The sequence below is a fragment of the Barbus barbus genome (assembly GCF_936440315.1).
Source record: "Barbus barbus genome assembly, chromosome: 13".
NCBI classification, from domain to species: Eukaryota; Metazoa; Chordata; class Actinopteri; order Cypriniformes; family Cyprinidae; genus Barbus; species Barbus barbus.
The window spans coordinates 7593386-7612986 of record NC_136741.1 but is presented as its reverse complement, the minus strand read 5'-3'; the positions used below and the strand labels follow the sequence as shown (position 1 = coordinate 7612986).

At 39.0% G+C, this 19601-nt stretch overlaps 2 protein-coding genes across 2 annotated transcripts in view; one reads left to right on the top strand and one right to left on the bottom strand.

The window, feature by feature from the left end:
• The window catches only part of LOC306879473 (dedicator of cytokinesis protein 9-like), a 113447-nt gene that overhangs the window by 7280 nt on the left and 86566 nt on the right, over positions 1-19601 (top strand). The window lies entirely within an intron of this gene.
• On the bottom strand, positions 12377-17317 carry LOC306878784 (uncharacterized protein; the record flags this gene model as incomplete). Its single annotated transcript, XM_079431308.1, has 8 exons — positions 12377-13575; positions 13972-14081; positions 14510-14657; positions 14786-15012; positions 15365-15581; positions 15688-16071; positions 16252-16376; positions 17209-17317. The coding sequence occupies 8 exons, from the start codon at positions 17315-17317 to the stop codon at positions 13267-13269; spliced, it is 1629 nt and encodes a 542-aa protein (XP_079287434.1). The 3' UTR covers positions 12377-13266.

Sequence of the window (19601 nt, the reverse complement as noted above, 5' to 3'; positions counted from 1 at the left end):
TTAAAGGGATAGTTGACCTAAAAATGAAAATTCAGATATTATATAATCACCTTCATGTCACCTTTTTTTTCTTCTGTGGAAAATATAAATGTTTTGTATATATATAAATATATATTTATATCTTTACAAATATCTTTTTTGTAATGACAATTAATATTGTCCGTGGCTGTTAAGCTCCAAACATAAAAACATTATCAAAAAAGAAAGAACAAAAATTATTTTTTAATAAACAAATAAATAACAATATATGGATTTGGACCAACATGACTGAGAGAAAGATTTTCTGACCCATCCCGTTAAAGTTGCGATGTAAAGAAAGCAGTGACAGATCTTTTCTTCTGTATTGTGAAGTACACTGTAAAAAAAAAAAAGCTGAGCCAACTTAAAATTTTAAGGCAACCAGCTTCATCAGATTTTTGAGTTTTGTCAACTTGTTGTTTTAGGTTTATACAACAAAAAGTTGAGAATCTCCTACAAAAATAAGTTGAGAGAACTCAAAATCTGCTGAAGCTGGTTGCCTTAAAATTTTAGCAAATTTTTTTTTTTTTTTTTTACAGTGTAGAAGTACATTTGAGTGAAACAGATTATTGAAAAAGTAGGTGAAAAATGTTTTTAAATAATACATATGCATGGATGAATTGTTCACAGGGAGATCAGTAACAGCATTTAAACTGATATTGGAATTACAAAGATAGCTGCACTGACATTATAAAATAAATCTTGTCCTTCATGTCCCAAAAAAATAAAAATCTGGCTCTCACTTCCACCTGCAGGGTGACATACTGTTCCAGCCTTAATTAGATGTGATTAATTAGCATAATATCTTGGATGATATGAGTGGGTGGAATCCACAACTGATCCTCTCGGGAAACATTCTGGGCGCATTTCACTCATTTCACTAAGTTATGATTGGGTTTTTAATTAACATGATGGTTAGGTTTGGATTTTTTTTCATAGCCATGGGCTGTTTCAAAAGTTAAGGTTAAACTTTAAAAATATACAAGGATACCAGGTCATTTTAATTTCTTGCCCCAGTAAGTATCACTAGTGTTGACCCAGAAATGACACGCACGCTGCTGCAGCTGCCATTACATAATACTCATGATAGGGTCATGGCATCAGATGCCTCATCAATGCTTTTCTACTCTATGAAGTTCGTATTGTAGATGAAATCCAGCATGAACTTCTCTTCACACACATTCTGCTTGAGCAAAACAAAACATTTAGAGAAAACCATTATTATATCCCACAACGTTATCCAATGTCTTACTTTTAGGTGATAAAGGCAGCAGAGTTAGCTGTGGATTTTAGTGTGAGGTGTCATATTGAAGTTTTTCATACTGTTGAGTGTTCTCCTCTCACTCAGCCTTTTGAGAGAAGAAAAGACTTTGTTACATAAAGCCAGTTGACTCAGGCCTAAGCGAGAAACCAGGCTGCTGAGAAAGGGATTTCATCTGATACCCTGTGAGCTTTGAAGCAGTCTGTCTAATGAGAACAGCTCTGTCTCTGGTTTGCATGGACACAAGCACTGCAAGTTAGTGGACAGTCGAGCTGTCATTTGTGGTGAGAGCTGTTTTTCTTTTTGTTTCTTGCTTTGGACGTCTTGATGATGATATTTACCATACATGTTGTATCTTTAGTCACCTCAACAGTTGTTAAAGAAACACTCCACCCAAAAATGAATCATTTACTCATCCTCATGCCATCCCAGATGTACATGACTTTCTTTCTTCTGTGGACTCAAACAGAGAGTTGAAGCTTAAAAACAATATGAAAACGAACAATGATAATCCATACGACCCCAGTGTGTAAGAAAAATACTAATATTTCAACCAAAAACATTGCTTACGGCCAACTGTGAGCACGGTGAGAATGATGACACGTTGTGAAACATGATGTAAGCACATTGTGAAACGTCACTTCTTGATCGAGTTTCACAGTGCACTTACATCACCCTTCACAACGTGCTGATAGTTGTTTGAAAGTGATAGTTTATAGTTTAAAAGGTTTAAAATATTAGTATTTTTCTCACACACACCTATCATTTCACTTCAGAACTTATTTTACTTGAGGTCATATAGATTATACCATAGTGTTCATTTTGCATCATTTTGAAGCCTCAACTTTGCGGGACCCAACACTTGTATTATATGGAGATGGATTATTTTTTTTTTAAAAAAGTCTTAGTTTGTGTTTCACAGACAAAAAGAAAGTCATATATATCTGGGACAGCATGAGGGTAAGTAAATAATGAGAGAATTTTCTTTTTGTGGTGAAGTATCCTATTAACTGCAATGTTGGTTTTGCATTATGCATTATGGTCATATTTAGAATAATAAGAATAAACCCAGGAGTAGACAGTTGTTTAATGTCTTTGTCCCTTCCTTGGGGCCCAATGAGTATGTTGTTTCACAGTGGACTTCCCTTCGTCACTGGGCCCAGGACAATGTTCCCTTCTTATCCCCAAAACTTCCATTAATTAAGACTTTTTAAGTTCATGCATTCCCTGGGAATGAAACCCATGACCTTGTTGTTGCAAGCACCGTGCTCTACTATTTGAGCTGCAGGATTGTGCCAATCAGGAATCCTCTGCTCATTAGGACTGACAGAAACTGGGCAATTTGATATCCTTTATACTGCAAAGCACTGGTATCAAGTGTCTGGTAAAAAGTGCTTGGTTGATTTGCTTTACATAAGTATTAATGGACTTTTTATACATATATTTATATATTTATTTGTTTGTGCAAATCTGTATTTCCATGGCTTTTTGTTGGTAAAGAAGCACTTGACTGATCAGCCGTACAGGTTAAGCTGAACCTTGAATATATTTAAGTTCGGTACTTAAGTATTGAACTAACACTGTCAGAAGTTTATGCAAGTGAACTCAAAGGTCAGTCCGCTGATCAGAATTATGTTTGATTCCCAGGGGTCCAGTGTACTGCAGTGGTATATGCACTGTAAATGTTTTTCTGTCAGTTATTGACTAGCTTCTGTGTTATACATACAATTATTTTCCTGTTTAGGAGTGCAGAGTCAGCTGGCAACATTGGGAACTGCTTGTTCTTTGCCAGCATAGTCATTAAAACAACCCGAGGTTTAGTACTCTTTTAAGTACTAACAGCCATTTCCCATGATGCACTCTGTTCCACACAAGGCTGTAGTAACTGGGAGAGATCTAACATTAGCCCATTAATAAGTATTTGTAGTATTAAAATGAACATGAACTCAAAATTGACCTGGTTTACTTTCTTTGTACATATTTCTCATTGCACCGTGTGTGATTCACTGGTGCACAGTATTCCAAATAAGAAAGGTCTGTCTTCATAATCTTTTTTTGGCTGATGTCATAAATCCCTCTTACATTTTCAACCCTCCCCTCCATCCTGGCTCCATTTATGTAATGTCCACTTTTTGCAATGAAGGAAATCCACTTACATTTTTCTTTTTGAATATCTAGATTCACTTGGAAATATATGATTGTGGGCTATTAGAACATATAAGAATAAGCACAACAGTCCTTAAATGTGTGTTTAAACTGGGCATTTGATTAAATTATGAAGTACTGCATCTTAGGAATGGTAAAATTCAATTTCATACAGTGTGTATTGTACATGAGGATAATTGTGACTGATAAAGATTGCATGTTTGCAGAGGAGAGATGGTCTGAAACCCTCCTCCTCTAATGGATCATCCCCGTGTCAGTGCTTGCCTGTTGTGAAAAGGATTTCCCATGATTAAAGGAGTAGATTATCTCTCGAACTGGCGCCCTATATTTGTACAGTGTACACAGTGTAAGATTAAGCAAACCAGCTAGTGGGTCAGACTGGGCTCACTGACTGACTGATTCTGGCTCTCTTACACATTCATCTCTTTCTATTCATTTATTGTTATCTTTCATTCAACATTCACTCTATGACGTCTCACCAAATATTAATACACATATAGAATAAAATGAGAAACTGTTTTCACCCAAATTGTTATTCTTGCTCAAAAACATGTGTCCAGAGCATTCACCATCATATAGTGCAATGTTTTCTCTTTTTCAATCTGATTATGAAACCTTACATTTGAGAAGAAAAGAATAAGGTCAAGAGGTCAAATGAAAGAGACACAGCAAGAGGGAAGCAGAGATAAGTATGGTTATCTTGAGGCTTTTGTGCACTGTTTTCAACACTACATTCAAAAAACAGTATGTCACATGAGTAGAATGTGGCATAATCATACAAGCATAGTATTCATACAAGCAGACAATCAGCTGAGTTTCTGGAGTCTGTACCAGTGGACAAGGAGATGTCATTTTCAAAGTTGGAAGGTTTGTTCCTTGTGGTTAAATTTTACTTGTTTAACAACATCGTGTTGTTTTGTTGTAACAAATGATGTTAGTACAAGCAGATTTTTTGTCATTTTTTAAAATTATCATCCTCTAGGTTTCCGTTTGGCCTTCAGGTTTTGAAAGAAGGACTTCTATTTTGAGATGAGAAGCAGTGCACCAGAGCAGAGACTCACATTTGCTCCTGCATTTGAAGCTCCATTTCTTCACCCCTCTCCAAGTTAATTTGTTTTTTTCTTTTCTTTTTTTAACTGGCTTTGACTATCTAACAATAATATATATCTCCATAATAGTCCTATATTGTCATTATTTGGAAAATATGCAGTTATGAAACTAGTTTTTGAATATCTAATACATATTTAATTTAGTGCGATTAATCGCATCCCGAATAAAAGTTTTTATTTACATAATATATGTGTGTGTGTTGTGTATATCTATTATGTATATACACATGCATCATATATTTAGAAAATATTTACAAGTATATATTTATATTCATGTAATTTATATATAAACGTAAAATTGTTCTTAAATATATACGTGCATTTGTGTGCATTTATATTCATAATAAATATACATAGTACACACAAATATATTATGTAAACAAAAACTTTTATTTTGGATGCGATAAAACACGATTAATCGTTTGACAGCACTAATTTAATTCTACAAACCTCACAAACTTTGGCAAGTTCAGCCGTTAGATCTAAATTGTACACTGCATTAGTCGGTAAAATACCCTTTTGTCTGGAAGCATTTAGGACAGAAGATTTCTGCTGTTATACCACCCAAAATTGTCACAGATGCAGACGGACTCAAAGGTAGGTGCAATAAAAGTGTCTTTATTTACAGGACTTGGGTGCTGGTGATCGTGAGACAAGGTGAGTAGCTTCTTTGTAGTGAATCTTGCGGATGTCGGATGACAGTGCTAATAGTGTCTTTTTGCTTTGCAGGCGGGTGGAACGTGGCCGGAGAGGAGTCAGATCTCAGACTTGTAGATCACACACAGACGGGTCTGAAGACAGAGAAGAGGACGGGACGGAGAACAGGAGGTTAGTACACAAGGTAAGTAATCAGAGATTATACTCATCAACTGGAGAGCTTCTGAGTAGAGTCCGGTAGGTAGCAACGAGATCGGACAACTGTGGTGACTGGGGTGAGTGCTTATGAAGTGTCCGTGATGAGGGTGATGACGAGGTGCAGGTGTGCATGATTAGAAGTCAGGTGAGGCAGATCTTGGGAGTTGAGTGATGGGGGAGCCTGGCCGTGCTGTTACAGTACCCCCCTCTCCACGGCCTGCTCCTGAGGGCCGACCCCGGCGTCGTGGTGGCCTACCCCGACCACGTGGGGCTGGAAGCTCCGGGTGAGCGGCGGGCATTTGCTTGGATCTTCTGCCTGCGCACTGCCTGCTGCAGCTGGTGGTGTGCCGCGTCCCAGACCCTCTCGCTCTCTCGGAACCAGTGGTCTACTGCAGGAACATCCGAGGGAATACCCGTCCACGGGAACAATGGGGGCTGGTAGCCGAGTACACACTGGAAGGGTGTAAGACCTGTAGAGCTTTGGCGTAGGGAGTTCTGCGCGTACTCGGCCCAGCCCAAGAACTGGTTCCAAGAGTTCTGGTGGCTATGGCAGAAGGTTCTTAGGAAACGGCTGATTTCTTGAATTTTTCGTTCAGTCTGTCCGTTAGACTGAGGATGGTAGCCGGATGTCAAGCTGACGGTCACACCTAGGAGAGTGAAGAAGGCTTTCCACACACGTGATATGAACTGGGGTCCCCTATCGGACACAATATCTTCGGGTATGCCATAGTGGCGGAATACATGATTGAAGAGTAGTTCTGCGGTCTGTAGAGCCGTGGGCAGGCCTGTGAGCGGGATTAGGCGGCAGAACTTGGAAAAGCGATCTATGATGACAAGGATGCAGGTGAATGTGTCAGAGACGGGCAGGTCGGTGATGAAATCCACTCCTAGGTGTGACCATGGGCGGTTAGGTGTGGGAAGTGGAACGAGTTTGCCAGTGGGGAGATGACGGGAGGTTTTGGAGATGGCACAGTCCGGACAGCCCTGAACGAACCTTCGTACGTCCCTGGCCATATTGGGCCACCAGAAGCGATCTTGTAGCAGCGAGAGGGTGGCGTTGGCCCCGGGGTGGCCAGTACCGAGGGAGGTATGAGAAGAGAAGATGAGCGGGGTTCGTTGAGTTCTAGGTACATACTGGCGATCTGGAGGGCAGCCCGGCGGATTGGGAGGAGGGTTCTCTGAGGCGACTGGTGGAGAGGACCATTGGATGGGACTAATTAACATCTCCGTAGGCAGAATGCCCTCTGGTTCCTCCGGACCTTCCTCAGGGGCATGGACTCGAGAGAGAGCGTCTGCTTTCAAATTACGGGGCCCTGGGCGATAGGAAATCTTGAAGTTAAACCGGGTAAAGAATAGAGCCCATCTGGCCTGGCGGGGGTTCAGCCGTTTGGCCTCACGCAAGTACTGAAGATTTTTGTGGTCCGTCAGAACCAGGAAGGGATGAAGGGCCCCCTCCAACCAGTGCCTCCATTCCTCCAGGGCGAGCTTGATAGCTAACAACTCTCGATTCCCGATATCATAGTTCCTCTCCGCCGGGCTGAGTTTTCGGGAAAAGAAGGCACATGGATGGAGCTTGGGAGGCGTCCCCTGCTGCTGGGACAAAACCGCACCAACACCTGTGATGGAGGCATCTACCTCCACGACGAATGGCAGATTCGGGTCAGGGTGAACAAGGAGTGGTGCGGTTGTGAAGGCTTTCTTCAGGTTCAGGAAAGCTGTTGTGGCGTTGGTGTTCCATGCAAGAGTTTTGGTTCCACCTCTAAGTAGGTCTGTGAGAGGGCTAGTGATGGTGCTGTATTGAGCAATGAAACGACGGTAGAAATTTGAAAACCCTAGAAAGCGCTGCAGCTCCTTGATGGTACTCGGTTGTGGCCAAGAGGTGATGGCCTCCACCTTCTTTCTGTCCATGCGGACACCACCCTTATCTATAATATAGCCCAGGAAGTGGACGCTGGGTTGGTGAAAGGTACATTTTTCGGCCTTGAGGTAGAGACGGAACCTCCGCAGCTGTTGAAGGACCTCCGCAACGTGTTGGCGGTGTTCGGCCAGGCTCCGGGAGTAAATCAAAATGTCGTCGATGTAGACGATGACGAAACGATGGAGGTACTCCCGGAGCACCTCATTCATGAATCCCTGGAAGACAGAGGGAGCGTTGACGAGTCCATAGGGCATAACCCTATATTCATAGTGGCCAGTGGGCGTGACAAAAGCGGTCTTCCATTCGTCTCCCTCTCGGATCCGAATGAGATTGTATGCGCTGCGGAGGTCCAGCTTGGTAAAGATGGTGGCGCCGCGGAGTTGTTCCAGGGCCGTAGGGACAAGAGGAAGAGGGTACCGATACTTGACTGTGATGTCGTTGAGCTTACGGTAGTCGATGCACGGACGGAGGCCACCATCCTTCTTGGCCACGAAGAAAAAGCTGGACGCAGCAGGGGAGGTAGATGGTGTCATGTAACCTTGTCGTAACGCCTCCTCGATGTACTCCTCCATGGCCTTCTGCTCTGGTAGAGATAAAGGATAAATCCTTCCCCGCGGTACTGACTCACCCGGTAGCAGATCAATTGCACAGTCCCATGGCCGGTGCGGTGGTAGCTGAGAAGCCCTTTTTGGGCAGAAGACGTCCTGAAACTGGCTGTATTCGGCTGGGATGTCGACAGACTGCTGGGCAACAGGGCTCTCTATGGAGGTGGTGTAGAGTGGGAGAGAAACTTGGGTCTCAGAGGCTGGCGACGGCAATGATGGGAAACATCTTGGGAAACAGCAACTACCCCATTTTAGAACCTCACCGGTACTCCAGGACAACGTCGGGTTATGTTGAATGAACCAGGGGAGACCCAAGATGATATCAACCCGTGACTCTTCTAACACCAGCAAATGAATTTCCTCCTGATGTAGTATGCCCACTCGTAGTAGTAAGGGACCCACACAGCGTCTCACAAGACGACGGGAAAGGGCTTTACCTGTTATGGTTTCGATTTAGTAAGCTGTCTCGGTGGTGGTGGTCTGGAGCTGGAGCTGCTTGCAGAGGAGACCAGAGATGAAATTCCCGAAGAGCCGGAGTCGAGGAGGATGGTGACTGACAGGGAAAAGGAGTCGGTGATTAGTTGAGCCCGAGTGGTAAGAGGTTTCATTTTCGGGAAAGTGGGTCGGAGTCCACTCACCGTCAGCCGTGAGGGACGAAGAGGGCAATCCAGGATGAGGTGAGAGCTGTTTCCACAATATAAGCACAAACCTCCTTGTAAACGTCTTCGGCGCTCTACGGGAGTGAGGTGATAGGAGTCCGTGATCATAGGCTCAGGTGGATTACTTCCAGACGAGGGCAGAGTGGCTGTACTGCTGGGGTAATGGGTTTGGTGGGACTCAGGGCTGCAGGCTCGCATTCTGTTAGAGCAGCGTACTGCCAGTTGGATAAATTTCTCCAGGCCGAAATTATCATCGTACGCTGCGAGTTGTAAGCGTACCGAGGGGTTTAAGCCCTGGCGGAAGGCAGTCAGAAGCGAGGGCTCGTTCCATCCGCTCGCAGCCGCGAGGGTACGGAATTTGAGGGAGTATTCATGTTGTTAGCGGTCTTGGTCCGATCTTCTGTCACAGATGCAGACGGACTCAAAGGTAGGTGCAATAAAAGTGTCTTTATTTACAGGACTTGGGTGCTGGTGATCGTGAGACAAGGTGAGTAGCTTCTTTGTAGTGAATCTTGCGGGTGTCGGATGACAGTGCTAATAGTGTCTTCTTGCTTTGCAGGCGGATGGAACGTGGCCGGAGAGGAGTCAGATCTCAGACTTGTAGATCACACACAGACGGGTCTGAAGACAGAGAAGAGGACGGGACGGAGAACAGGAGGTTAGTACACAAGGTAAGTAATCAGAGATTATACTCATCAACTGGAGAGCTTCTGAGTAGAGTCCGGTAGGTAGCAACGAGATCGGACAACTGTGGTGACTGGGGTGAGTGCTTATGAAGTGTCCGTGATGAGGGTGATGACGAGGTGCAGGTGTGCATGATTAGAAGTCAGGTGAGGCAGATCTTGGGAGTTGAGTGATGGGGGAGCCTGGCCGTGCTGTTACAAAAATGTCATATCACATATTTTTTTACAAATAGTATGTCAAATAAATATACATTTTATTGCATATAAGTTGTGCATGTGTTACGCACTATCTTTAAATTAAATTGTGATTGCTAAAAAAACATATCAGTTGACCACTAGTTAGTATGTCATAAAGAACACCGTTCAAAGGACAATGCCAACTTGGTGGATGCAGTATGACCTAATATTACACAAATGTACAAAGATTGCATGTCCTCATTTTAAAACTTCTTCACTGATTTAAGTACCATGGTAATAGGCGCTGTTCTTGGCGAGGTATTACAATTATTTCTAACCTGAAAATCTCACCCCATCATGTATTAATTGTCATTTTTATATTAAAGGTCTCTTTGTACAAGAGAAAAAACAATATATCCCTATCACATAATTATATCTGGGCTGAGCAGTGATTGTCTATGACTGATCACTTTTTAGAGCTTTTAAATCCGTTGACAGAATTAATCACAAATTCAATTTGTCTTCTGACACATTAATGATATATTACTTTTCCTCTTACATTATAAAAATAATGCTATAATGCTCAAATGCAAGATTAGCATGCAGTTCACTCAGGGTTATCTGATTCACTGACAAAATCAGACTGATTTATTGTTTTGCAAATGTGGAAAAGATCAGTATTTGTCAATAACCATACCAGTGCCTGGGAACTGTATGTTTGTTTCTGTATGCATCCATTAAATTTTAATATGTATCAGTCATTTTACATAGATAACAAGCAGAGATTTTCATTTTCCTTTGTCACTGTAATGCATGCATTTGTATTTGCATATGTGAGAGAACAGTCTGAAATCTGAGTGTAGTTTTTCCATCATTACTTTATAGCTCCATTAAGTAATGCCTTCAGCTTTTGTATTTATGACTAAAGTTTGAATGTAAAATCAAACTTCTGCCACATCAGTACTTATTATATTAAAGATGGGTTTTTTTCTGCTTACCCCCAGGGCATCCAATATGTAGGTGACTTTGTTTCTTCAGTAGAACACAAACAAAGATTTTTAACTCAAACCGTTGCAGTCTGTCAGTCATATAATGGCAGTCAATGGGACCCACTGCTTTGAGAGACAAAAAAACATACACAAACAAAACCAAATTAAACCATGCGGCTCGTGATGATACACTGAGGTCTTAAGACATGAAACAATCGTTCTGTGCAAGAAACTGAAAATTATTTATATCATTCTTTACCTCTGATCCACTGCAATGTCCAACTGTCCTGAGCGCGTTCACAACATTCGGTGTGTGACGCGTCAACATGACTGACAGACTGCAACGGTTTGAGTTAAAAATCTTTGTGTTCTACTGAAGAAACAAAGTCACCTACATCTTGGATGCTCTGGGGGTAAGCAGATAAACATCATATTTTCATTTTTGGGTGAACTATCCCTTTAACGTGTTGATCGATGAAGATTTAATGTTGTGTTTTTCAAACCACCATTTTTACATTTTGGGGGTTAAACAGATGTTCAAATATGAAAAACATATTTTGCTGATGTTTTTGGTTTATTACATAATATGTAATTAATTGGTTTATGCGCAATGGAATGTTTTAGAAATGCAACCAAAGGGAGAAAAGAGCCACAAGATTTTGGAAATATTTTAGTGCCAAATATAGAGTACTTACTATTGCAAGAACCTTTTTGTTTTTTATTTATTTCTGCATTATAATGACCTTAGAATAGCCAAATTGAAACTTGTTTCTTTGTGAACCGCCCATAGAATAATTTGGTTTCCATCACACAGTGAATAATTATGACTAATAAATCTGAGCTGGAAAAAATGTGTTCTCCTAATTAGCATTTTGTGTTCTATTTCTGGCCATTAGAAGTCAGATCTTCATTCTTTCTCCTGTCCGGTCCACATTCTACACAGTATAGGTTCAGAGAGGGCCTGGTCTCTTCGTGCTACATTTCGACATTAAGAACAATGCTAATACTGTCCTGTGTTCTGATTAGCGCTGTGCTGGATCAGTGTTAGCGATATGTGAGCATAGCCAGAGCCTGTGGCAGCCAAACTAAAGCCAAACTCCAGCCGTGTATGAAACTCTTTTTGTCCTGATGTAACCTCATAGTACACAGGGCTTTATATACTGTATGTGAACTAAAGACCAGCTGTGTTTGCAGAGATACAGTGTGTAATTTCTGTGCCATTATAATGCTAAAATTATTCAATGTTGCTTTTAAATATCATTCAAAATCAGCAATAGGCTACATTCTGACAAGAAAAGTAACACTTATGCTGCTTTTTGCTTAAATTGTGCTTAATAGTTTTAGAATGATCCAGTTGCTATGTAGTGTTCTGCAGGGATGATGTACTTTTGTTGGCCAAAACCCAGAAACTAGTTAGCATTTTAGCACTTCCATTCCCATGGTACTGCAGTCAGTGGGTTTTTTTAATGGGTTTTTGGTTAAATGCTTAAATCTGTGGTTGACACACTGCAAAAAATACCCTTCTTAAAACAAGCAAAATGCACTTAAATCTAGTTAAAGTGTACCAAAATCAAGCAAAAAAATCTGCCAATGGGGTAAGCAAAACCGGCTTAATAAGAATTCTTGAAAGTAGCATAAATATCTAGTCAATAATAAATGCTACTGGATCTTAAAACTAGATACAAATTCTTAAAACCAGACTTTTTAGCTTTTTATAAGCACTGAATAATAATAATTATAGGAAAAATTGCATTAAAACTAGATTATTTTAACTTAAATCTAGTCACTAAAAATACTGTTGGGTCTTAAAACTAGAATAGAATATTTAACCTTAAATCCAGCTTATTTCGATTTTATCACACAAAAACCTAAAATAAGATGAAAATTCTCAAAATAACCCCCCCCCCACTTTAAATGAAGAAAAAAATAACTTACTCAGCTTTGCTGAACATTTATTAAAAGAACATTCTCCAAAGTTTAGCCTTTTAAACAAATGGAGCATATAAAAGCAGGATAAACTGATTCCAAGGCTAACTTACATTTTTACAAAAAAATAAAAAATTCCTTTGCAGATTTACAGCAAATGATCTGCGTAAACACTATGCCTCAGTCTATCTGCATACACAACCTCAAACAGCAGTCATTTAAGCTTCAAACAGCAATTACTGAATCAGTGTACTGCATTAAAAAGATAGTGATCCCAAAATGAAAATTCATACTCAAACCTTTATGTTCTTTCAATCCTGTATGAGTTTCTTTGTTCTGTTGAGTACAGAAGATGATATTTTGGAGAATGTCGGTAGCCAGACAGTTGATGCATGAAAAAAAATAACTGTGAAAGTCAATGGCTACCATCAACTGTCTAGTTACCAACATTCTCCAAAATATCTTCTTCTGTAGTCAACAGAACAAATAAACAAGTTTGAAACAACATAAGGGTGAGTAAATGAGGACAACTTTCATTTTTTGGTCAACTATGCCTTTAATGTATGGCAGATTCACAAATGAACATTTTTCTCGTAAACAAGTGGGGTATAGCAAAACGGGATGAAGTCCAAAACTAAGAGTGAATTACTAAACTAACTAAAAAGTTCTCTTAATAAAAAAAAAAAAAAAAAAAAAAACACTGGCACAGAACGACACTGTAACCTCAAACAGTAGTCCCATAAGTTACAAACAGTAATAACTAAAATGTATTGTATTATTGTATGTCAGAAAAAAAACTAACCACACAAATTAAGTGCAAATGGAAGAAGAAAAAAAACAAAACAAAAAACACTGCAGCCGTCTCACAGCCTCAGACATACAACATGTTTGAAACAGTAATTAGTCAACAAACATTCTCCATTCTTGAATGGCCTTTTTGTACGAGGGGGTTGCATCCTGCTCGTGGATGGCATCTCTCAGAACTTGTGTTTGCAACACAGACAAGAGTGTTGCAAGACACTTTGGATATGTGAGATGGAATGCATAGTAATAGGCCAGGAGGTAGAGAGGCCCCTCGTAGAGCAAGTCTTTGTCAAATGTTAGAACTGGGGTTGTACCTACAACCACCATGCAGTTATCCTCACCAACCAGCAAGACAGGAGTGGAAAATGCGCGTCTGTGGATGTAGGTATCTGGATCCTCTGAAGGCTAGAAAAACAAATATAAAAAAATACATAATTTAGATTACATGCACAGCAAAAATCTAAAGATGATCTGGGTCACCATTCCCTTTTATAGAATTTTATTCCTACAATGGAAGTGAATGCTTACCCAGATCTGTTGGGTTATCAACATTGTTTAAAATGTCTAACTTTTGTGTTCGGCAGAACAAAGAAAGGTATACAGGTTCAAAACAACTTGTGGGCAAGTAAATGACAGAATTTTAATTTTTCTGTTAACTATCCCTTTCAGTTATTTTTTATGTTGCATGGCCAATTTTACATGTAATTTTTACATGTGCAGTGCAATTAGGATGGATTTAACCCAGTATTTTACTGAGCGTGTAGGCACCTTTTAATTTATCACTACTGAAGTAAAACTCACCGTCAGAACGTGGAAAAGAGCCTCACTGATTGGGACCTGTTTTTTTGGCGCTGTAGAGCCAGATGGGAAGAGCAGCGGCAGGGCAGTAAAAACAGCAATGGCATGTTCAACTAGTTAAGGAAAGAAAAAAAAAAAAAAAAGACATTTATATCAATATCATATAGTACGTCTGTGGGTGTAATCTATACCATTGTTTTCTGATTCTGGAGACCCACTGCTCTGGACATTTTGTATGTCTCCTTTATTTAACAGACCTAATACAGATCACAAATTCATTAAAATAGCTCCATGAACTGAATTAACGAGCTGTTTAGACAACATTGTTTTCAACTGAAAAACTTTTTTTGAACTGAAAACCACTGATCTATAACAAAGGTTCTCAACTCTGGCCCTTGAGAGTGGAGTTTAACTCCAACCTTGATCAAACTCACCAGCCTGTAGATTTCTAGTAGGACCTGAAAACGATGATTAGCTTGTTCAGGTGTGTTTGATTAGATTTGGCTGAACTGGAGAACCCTAGAATTAAATAAAGCTTTACCTCCATTTAATGTCCTTGGAGGCTTCATGACTTTCTTCATCACTCCATAAAACTGAACCTTGGAGTAGAAGGTCTCCCACCTGCCCTTCACCTCAGAAATGTATTGGCAATTGTCTGGCTCAATGATTCTCCGCAGTTCATCCATTGCCTGAAAGAATTATTCATTTAATATATATATTTAAAAAAAAAAGTTTTTCTGTTTGTGGTTAGGCAGAGGATATGGGATATTTGTCAGTACATTATACATCTGTCTGAAATATGCTTCTGTGTACCCACATGGTCCAGTTCTTTGAAGCAGGGGTATGCTTGCAAAATTTTTGTTGGTTTGTCTTGCTCCTTCAAAGCATTCGAGTCAATGAAATTTCTTCTGGACTGGAACTCCAGGTCTAATAGATGGGTTACAGCAGCTTTGTTTGGCTTCTTTGCTTTGTACATTTCTTGCAGAGTCCTGTAATGTCTTGCCTGGGTTTTCTGGCTGTCAAGGCTGTTGTCTGGAGCATCAGCTACAATTTAGCCATAACATATAATTACTGTACAAGACGCACAAAATCAACAATTCCAGAATGTATTCTACATAAAAGTAAAGAAGAATTAGGCATACATATATTACCAAACATTGTTATTTACAAAATACACTAATACATTTTGAAGTAAGATGTCCAGACGTGCCACTTCCTGAGGACACGTTCTTCACAGGATTTCTAAATTGCCTAAAATAACAAGGTGTTGGTTGTTTGCGATCGGTGCAACCAATGCCTGGATATTTTAGGCTGCTTAGAAATCCTGTGCAGAACGTGTCCCCAGAAAGTGGCACGTCTGGCCACCTTATTTTAAAGTAAATTTTAATGTACTTACATGCTTCATCGATGCTGTCATTTTCTTGCCGTGGGGTGCTTGATCTTGAGGGTGGTGACAGATTGACTGTTGATGCACTGGAATCAGCGTCATAGTCACTTGCCTCTGCAGCAGGTGGTTCTCTGTCCTGACGTGCTCTTTTGGAAGGAGGCTGTTTGGCCTTCACGGGACTTCGGATATTTGAAAGTCTCTTCAGGAGCTTTTTGGCAACAGTGTCCTGTACAACAGAACAAAAGCATCAATGAATAATTTTGAAGCAATGTTAGCAGCAAAACAATGTTTTATTTTTTATTTTTTATAATTAATTAAATGATGTCACTCACCCACTCATGCCTAGATCCAGTTGATTTATCTTTTATCATAGGGTAGTATTCCACTAACCGTTTTGCCATGGCAATAACTTCATATTTAGTGGGATATTTGTAGTCATCTGAAGCCGCTCTTGCAATTGATATCATGTTTGTCATGGTATTTCGGATGAGCCGGCAGAACAGCTCCTTCGATAAGGTGACGTCACCCTCTTTTCCATGACGCTGCTGCTCAAAGTATGTGCGTCTCATGTGTTGTAGTTCACTATCAGTGAAGAGAACATATTCTGGGCTGGGTAACTTTAAAAACTTTGAAGTGCTGGGGTCATCTTGTTTTGAACTGTCAGTATGTTCGTCATCTGCTGATGAACCTTGGACTTCAACAGGAATGGTGTGTCCCTAAAATACAAATATATACATTAATCAAACCAGATACAGTAATTTATTTTATTCACAGAGTGTCTCATGTATGTATATGTTATTCTTCAACCACACCAACTTGCATATAAATTATCTGTACTGAAATTATGCCCATTAACAGGTTAAAAATATCCAAAATACTTATTTGAAGTTAATTACCTGTTCTTCCTTATGAGTCAAAAGCCAAATGGCTTTGCGCCGCAGGAAGTGCTCAGGACCAGGAAATAGATCTCGGATATCCTCCCGTGAGAGAGTTGGTAAAATGTCTTCCCCAATGTTAGCAGCTTAGAACAAATGCAAATACATTAGTAAGTGTAACTCGCGTATACTTTGCGCGCAGAAGACTTCGGATATTGAAAAAATATATATACATGTCAATATAGATAATTAAAATAGTTTATCCATATATATATATATATATATATATATATATATATATATATATATATATATATATTTGTTTTTTTCGTAACATGAACCTAACAGGAACCTATTATGAAAAAGCAATAAAGAGTTGTAATGCATTTTATAACATTGGCTGATGGCAGTAAAACCATCAGCCAATGTCATAAATATGTTGGATAATGTTTTTGTTCATTATCCGATAATCAATATTAGTGTACACATTTAAATACAAACATTCTTAGTGCATATTGTAACATAAGGATCATAAGTGCTAGAAATGTTCTGAAACAGTTATAATGTCACTGAATGCAATAGTGAATGAATATTGTTATTGTCAACATCTTAAATGATAATGCCCTTCGATGATATCACAAAAAAAGAACTCGCGTTTGGATATTAAAAAATAAATAAATAAATACAAATAAATAAATTTAGCACTTATTAGTACAACTAAGGTCATGGAAAGCAAACTGGAAAACATTTATTAAACAGATCTCAAGAGAAAGAGACTGCATTTTGTAATATTCAGTTAACTTAATTTAATTCGATACAGGAACGTGTTTTTTTCCCAGCAGGAAGCATTGCATATTCGATTACAATTCAATTGAGAATGAGAATGTGACATAACTCCTCATTCTCTATTTCGAATACAATCTATTTCAAATTTCAATTACCATAATAAACAATTAAGCGATTTTAGAAATTACTAACCTTTAAGAGTGGAAATCGCAACCTCGTCGAGTCCATCCATGGCGAAAAACTGGCGGGAGGAGGAAGTGCCTTCGTCTCCTAACTGCACTTTGGCGCGATGATTACGCATGCGTCTTGACGTTAATGCGTCACAGGGTCAAAGCACTATTGCACACTATTGCGCATGCTCAGCGCGCGTTTTCTAATTTCCTGTGGGTTTTTTTATGTTTGGTTTGGCATGTAATAATAGTAGTGTTCCAGATGTAACTGAAAACTGCGGTTAAAAGATACATTTATCATCGATTTTATACTCAATATTTCTGGTTTACAGTCTATGGTTGGGACCAATGCTCCGTCACATGTGCATGAGATTCGAATCCGAACATTGTTTTTTTTAAAAATGGGTTTCAAAAGTAAATTTTAAAAATGTCTGCAAGTCCTTGATTAGGCATAATCAAATGTTTGAATGCTGTCAGAATGTGAACAGTTCCAATCTATTTTTGTGATTAATCTGCGTTATGCAACAAATGCTGCTGATTGAGCAAAACCTGTAATGAACCCAGAATAGATATTTTAATATTTGTGTTAAGTACTGTCTGTTGTGACAGGGAGAAATCTGTTAGATGTGATTGTGCTACAGAAAATTCTGTAATGTTGAATAAGTTGTTGATGGTACAACATTTGCAATTTTTCTTTTATTTCAATATGAAATAAATCTGAATTAAACCACTTTTTAGCCAAGTGTTTTATGTTCACACAAGCAATTTTTCTTAAATGAAATTTCAAAAACCGACAGACTCGATCATTAAAAAAACAAAAAACAATCCTTTCTCAAGGTTCTTGAAATTAGAGTTTTTAGGGGTGGTATCAGTCTTAAAATTAGCACAACAATCTAACTGAACACGCACCAATTGGGCTATCACATGTTTCTAGTAAAATCTTGCTCAAAATTAGTTAACATTTACTTGCCTAGATCTAAGAAGATACATTTTCTTAAATTAAGATTTATAGTCTAATCTGCAATGTATTTTATAAGACTATTTATCTTTAATGGCAAAAAACAAGACACATTTTCTAGAAATAAGCATTTTTTAACTTTCTTGGATTTCAGTTTTTGCAGTGCACAAGCTCAAGACATTTCCATGTTTTAGTCTATGGCATAAAATACATCAGTAATACCTACTTGTGATTTTTTAAAGCTTTACTTGTCTTGAAAAGGGCCATAAATGTCATCACACCGAACATATACTCACTAGTTCGCTTTCACAGCTTCGTTAAGTTTATAATCACACTTTTGCAAACTATTCTAACTCAAAACTTGAAGAGTTTGGGAAGAGTCTTTACTCTGAAGCTTAAGGGTGCTGATGTTGAAGTCATGCTATGTTTATTTTATTTTTGACAATTGTATTTAGGCTTCAAAATCCATAAAGCTGTTCGTTCATGAATATTATCATGATGAACAAACCCAAGTAAGTATTATAAACTTTTGTTGGCCACAGAGCTTATTTTCTGCAATAATACAAAACCCAGTGGAAAAATCCTGTTGGGTTTTTATAGAGGGAATCAGGGTGATGCTAACTTCGGTTTTGCCAACAAAAATACATTATCACTGCAGCACTATATATTCTTTAATTCATATTTCTACTAGTGGACAAACTCCTTCTCCATAATACTATTTTCTACCATTCAAGATGCTCAAACAAACCAAGAATATTTGTTTTGATATTGCCACAGAGTATTCTACGTTTTGGGAAAATCAGCCTGCAAATGGCTTACAGTACATATAGTGTTATGCATATTAAGCAAGGAAGTATTCTAAATTTGAATAAAAATCATACTTGTCCTGAATGTCAATGACAGCGATGAATATAAATCTGATATAGAAACAACTGATCTGCTGGTATAGCAATACAAAAGCAGCATATTTATGAAAGCTCTTTGTTTTGTGCCTGTAGATGGCAGAAGAGCCCAATCATGACACCTGTGAAGATTTCTGACTATTGACTGTGAAAAGTATTGATCTGCGCTAATAGTGTGCTGACGTTCCTCAGCTTTCTAACCATTAATGCACTTTTAATGTTCTGTTCTCTTTTGCTCTCTATACCCTTTTCTGTCTCTTTAATTTTCTCTCCCATGAAACACCTGCTGTTTAATTTAATTCAAGTTGCAAGCGAATTTTCTCATTTTTTCCTACACCAATTATTTCCATATGCGCATACACTGTTATATGGATTTGTTTTTAGCCATGTTGTGTGCTTTGTCTTGTGTGTGTGTGTGTGTGTGCGCGCGAGTTTTCAGCCTCATATAATAATGTCCAGTGCTGAGTATTACAATATTTTCTCTATGGCAACCACACACATTACATCATAGTTTTGCACTGAGTCACCTGGATCACCAGGCCTCTGACGTCAGTA